Here is a 5,616-nt window from a genome sequence, read left to right on the forward strand (position 1 = left end):
CCTCCTGTTCTATAGACGTTACCTTCTTCCCTTTCGACCAGCAGAATTGTAAGATAGAAGTTTGGCTCTTGGACCTACGACAAGGCTAAAATAGACCTGGAACGCTTCGAGGTATGGGGTTGTATCAATCAAATAAAATCAAGCAATGTTGTAAATGTGTTGTACAAGATGTGATCGACGTGGAAACGTGTGTATGCACAGTGTGTTTGTTGTGCAGTGTGCAGGCTACTGGTATATGTTCTTGCTAACTCCCTTGCTGTCTGGGAGCTAGCTTTCATCCAATTGGCCACAGATTTTCAGGTTAATATGCTAGAATCCGCATAAAGAAAATATGACAATTTCCCCACCAGTGGTGTTTCACCACACAGACTTGTCGATTAAATCAGTTGCGTGATGATGTAGTGCACAAAATGTACTTTTCAGTTAGTTTTCCAAGTACCCCAAATAGGAGATCAACCGCCCCACTCTATAAAGACCTCACATGGCGTCACGAGAACTACATAGATGCTTCACAAGTCATCTATAAGCTTATATCATAGTGTATTTAAATATAGTGGTTCGGGTCCATCGTGTTCTAAGGGGATGGAGATGCTCTTAAGTGTTCCTTTGTCACACTTGTCTGGTGCCCGTGTGATTCTGCTCTCTGTGTGGCTTGACACTAGCCACGTTTCCAGTCAATTGGCGACAGATTTTTCATGCAAAAGTACGCTTTTTCCCACCAGATCTGTTTGACTTGCTGCGGATAAAAGGCTGTGCGTGATGACGTATTGCACATAAAAAAAAATACATTTCGCGGTTAGAGAGCAGATAGAGTGCGGGTGAAGCCAGTGGTGTAAAGTACTTTGGTAAAAATACTTTAAAGTACTACTTAAGTTGTTTTTTGGGGGGTATTTGTAGTTTACTATTTATATTTTTGACAACTAAAGAAAATGTTATGTACTTTTTACTCAATACATTTTCCTTTATGCCCAGTATTCGTTACATTTTGAATGCGTAGCAGGACAAGAAAATTGTCAGAATTCATGCACTTGTCAAGAGAACATCCCTGCTGCCCCTCAGCCAAGCATCGATGATGATGATGTCACCAGAATAAGACCCTCGATTTGTATTGGAAAGGATCATCAAGCTCATCACTGTGCACTTTCACCACCTTGTCAAATTGACCGTAACTTATTTCATTTGTAGCCCAATAAACGGTATACTTTCCCGACGAGTCGTAGTGGGAGGACCACACGTGTCATCTCGTGACTGTAAGTTTCCTTTGATATGATGGTTATTATATCAATATATTTGCACATAAAAGCCTTTCCTTTGTGTCGGTAAACTGTATTATGTGAGAAATGGCGGTGGAAAAAGCCTTTACGCGCAAATATTGATATAATAACCATCTTATCGAAGGAAACTTGGGAGTCACGCGATGATATGGTGTGTGTGATTTATAAATGGTATGGTTCTGCCACTATTGACTCGAGAAAGAATGCAGTTTATTAGGCTACAGATGAAATAATGATAATAATAATAATAATGATGATGAACTTCACTGGGTGGTGAAAGTGCACGGTGATCTTTGATGCTCCTTTCCAATAAGTATTGAATGTGTTATTGTGGTTACATGATGATCGATGCTTGACTGCCATTCGTCAAATTAAAATGTTCTTATGCGCTTATCCATAATAACGTCATCATGTATACCAGCCTACCCGCACTGTRTCTGCGAGCTGTTGGCTAGAGCAGAGACCAGAGTAGGCACATTTGCTACTTAACGCAACAGTTTTTTTGTGACAAAATTGACCCCTTATAAAATGCGATGGAAACACATTGAACTTTAAATGTTTATTTGGTACTTGGAAAASTTAAMTGGAAAAAGTACATTTTRTGTGCACTACATCATCACGCACTGATTTTAATCGACAAGTCTGTKTGGTGGAAACACCACTGGTGGGGAAAATTGTCATATTTTCTTTATGCGGATTCTAGAATATTAACCTGAAAATCTGTGGCCAATTGGATGGAAAGCTAGCTCCCAGACAGCAATGGAGTTAGCAAGAACATATACCAGTAGCCTGGTTCAAGATCTGTTTAACAAATAAACACTGTGCATACACACGTTATCCACGTCGATCACATCTTGTACAACACATTTACAACATTGCTTGATTTKATTTGATTGATACAACCCCATACCTCGAAGCGTTCCAGGTCTATTTTAGCCTTGTCGTAGGTCCAAGAGCCAAACTTCATCTTACAATTCTGCTGGTCGAAAGGGAAGAAGGTAACGTCTATAGAACAGGAGGATTTATAGATGGCAGGGGGAACCCAGCGTACCTTCCCATTGTGGAACAGATGGGCCTTGGTCATGTGGGTCACGGCGAACTCACCGTCCGCACTGGAAGGTGAAGAGGAGAGCAGAATAGAGGTTTTTGCACGAGAGGGCGTGTTAAACAAATTTAAAAAAAATGTGCACGGCTGTGATGCTGTTGTCGCGAGTACCGTAGATACTTGGCATCGTTACCAGCCAAACCCTCAGGTCGTTAGTTCGATTGGCACCGTTTGTTCTGGCAGGTTGCTATGGGCAGGCACAGCTAGTGCTTCTGCTGACAGTGATAGCGCTGTCCGTGGTGCTGAATTTAGTGCCTCGATCATCTTGCTCACCAAGCAGAAATACACTACAGGCTATACTTGTAGCCTACTGCCGGACCAAATATACAGAAAATGTAATTATTGGGCGGCAGGGAGCCTAGTGGTTAGAGAGTTGGACTAGTAACCGAAAGGTTGCAAGATCGAATCTCCGAGCTGACAAGGTAAAAATCTGTCGTTCTGCCCCTGAACAAGGCAGTTAACCCACTGTTCCTAGGCTGTCATTGAAAATAATAATTTGTTCTTAAATGACTTGCCTAGTTAGCATTAGGTGTTTGCAACAACGAGGTACAAAAGTTGCCGTCTGCCTCCGACCTTTGCAGCATTGTTTCAAGTTTGAAWAGCGCTCTCCACCGGACTATATTAACATGTCAGGACGACACACTGGCGAAACCATGCATCAGCATAATGTTTCTGGATATATACAAAGACGTGGCAATAGAATAACAGCTCAAAGGAAATGCAGCGTGGTTTCCTGTCTCTCCGGGTTCCGTTTGAAGTGATTGTGTTACCTGTGTAGTGTCGCTAACAGTAACTAGAAAGAGGAAAGAGCTTGCATAGCGTCGTAGTGGTGATAAAGTAAATAGTCAGTGTTATGATGAAATTTGTTTTTTACACGACGATTTTTCCAGTGAGATCAAGTTAATCAGTTGCCTGGCTGATGAGACAGTGGTTTCTAAAGTAACAAAACAAGTAGCCAATTTTGCATCATAGGCCAACCCGTTGTAAACATACAGCTGAAGTTTACATACACTTAGGTTGGAGTCATTGAAACTCGTTTTTCACCACTCCACACATTTCTTGTTAACAAAACTTATTTTGGCAAGTCGGTTAGGACATCTACTTTGTGCATGACACAAGTAATTTTCCAACATTTGTTTACAGACAGATTATATATATGATTATTGCACGCTTCTCAACCAATTACAATACTTGCTTGACCAACCTGTTGGTCAAAGTATTATGGTTGCACAGTGTTAAACATTGTGAATTATTGTGAGACGTTACATTAATAATCAAACCATGATAAAAAATAGTTTTTAAGATTATTCATGAAACGATCAGGGTAGCCCAATACATAACTCTGTCAATCTGGTAAATAGTAAATTTAGCTCCCTCTAAATATTTCAGGCCACTTCCCAGCTAGCAATATTTGGTTGTTTGGAAGTTAGGTGAACATACGTTTTTGGTTTCCCATTGGTTCTGGAATGACCATACATTTTCTGACTCGATTAAAACCTGAGTCTTTTTAATGTTTTGAAAATAAGTGAAATTTGCCTGTTCAGGGAATGTACATTTTTAGGTTGGTAGGGGGTGTTCGAGAACGTTTTACTCTGGTTCCCTGAAAGGCTTTCCTGAGAGTTTTCATAACGTTCTGAAGAACGGAAATTATCGGTTATGTGAAGGTTACTTTGGCATTAATCATGTGCAACTTTTTAATTTGTGGCACCACAGTGAGATTTAAACCTATGATCTTCTGTTCTCTATGCATGGAATTAGTCCACTGCACCACCAGGATGAAGCTAGCATGCCATGTTTATTTTAAACTCATACGAAGCTGTTACTTTTAGTCTATTCACACAGACCCCATTTCAAAGGAAACAAGCACTCATTAAGACCAGGTGTGGCCAAGTAACGGGCGTGGCCAACACACCTGAACACACATAACAAGATAGAGGATAGAGTTTTGTTGACGCTGAGAACAGAATGTATGTTTTTAAATAACATTCTTAGAACGTTCTCTGAACATTACTGACGTTTTCTTAACGTTCTCAGAACAATTTGAGAACGTGACTTTAAATAGAACCATTAGGAAACGTTATGCTGAAGTAATAATGTTACCACAGAAGTACGTTGTTTCTTAACGTWCTTAAGGTAATGAAATATCTAGAAAATAACGTTATTTTTGTTAAGTTCCTTAATAAATGTGCTGAGAATGTTCCAAAGCCAAGCAASTTTCCTGCACCATTCCCAGAACATTGTCGGAAGGTYGTATACAAAATAACCATAGGACAACCACACTCYCACCAATCTCTWAGAAMCAGATGGTTCTCAGAACGTTATGTGCTAGCTGGGATTTGACATTTCAATATGACAGGAACCTTATCAGCGCTTCACAACTTGTTTTATTTACACACAAAAACACACATKACTCAGAGCCATTGTTTTGGTAGAGAGTTATGATCTTCCAGGAACAATCTCCAGAACTTATCTCCTCTCTTGCAGTCTGTAATTTAGCTCCACCTCTGAAGAGCTACACATCCCTGATCATGGCTTTAATAGGCACTGCTAATAGCTGTAGCTAGAGATATAATGATGAGTCTATCATTACATCTTCCTCAAATCTCTCACACGCACACACCTTTTTAATTTCACTAACTGATAGTGATCATACAGAAGAGCTTGATGAGGTGAAACCCAATCATTAAATACTAGGAGTTTAATCTGATACATTCAGCCGTGAAAGTTGAATAAATTTAGATGAGAAGAAAACTATTAGGAGGGCTAGGATCAGGATAACATGGCAGTATATTACTGGGAGGGCTAGGATAGATCAGGATAACATGGCAGTTATATTACTGGGATGGCTAGGATCAGGATAACATGGCGTGTATATCACTGGGGATGGCTAGGATCAGGATAACATGGCAGTATATTACTGGGGGCTAGGAGGCTAGATCAGGATAACCAGTATATTACTGGGATGGCTGTATCAGGATAACATGGCAGTATATTACTAGGATTCAGGATAACATGGCAGGTATATTACTGGGGATGGCTAGGATCAGGATAACATGGCTAATATACTGGGAGATGGCTGGATCAGGATAAGCATGGAGTATATTACTGGGGATGGCTAGGATCAGAGGATAACATGGCAGTTATTACTGGGATGGCTAGGATAGAGATAACATGGCAGTATATTACTGGATGGCTAGGATCAGGATAACATGGCAGTATTATTACTGGGATGCCTTA

The 5,616-nt window shown here is 40.3% G+C and overlaps 1 protein-coding gene across 1 annotated transcript in view; it reads right to left on the bottom strand.

Moving 5' to 3' along the window:
* The window catches only part of LOC139025632 (neuronal acetylcholine receptor subunit alpha-2-like), a 45,378-nt gene that overhangs the window by 7,919 nt on the left and 31,843 nt on the right, over positions 1 to 5,616 (bottom strand). The window contains 1 exon segment of the mRNA XM_070440766.1: positions 2,185 to 2,386. Coding sequence (XP_070296867.1) covers positions 2,185 to 2,386 — 202 coding nt within the window.

Source organism: Salvelinus sp. IW2-2015, unplaced genomic scaffold (assembly GCF_002910315.2).
Source record: "Salvelinus sp. IW2-2015 unplaced genomic scaffold, ASM291031v2 Un_scaffold2982, whole genome shotgun sequence".
In the NCBI taxonomy this organism is placed as follows: Eukaryota; Metazoa; Chordata; class Actinopteri; order Salmoniformes; family Salmonidae; genus Salvelinus; species Salvelinus sp. IW2-2015.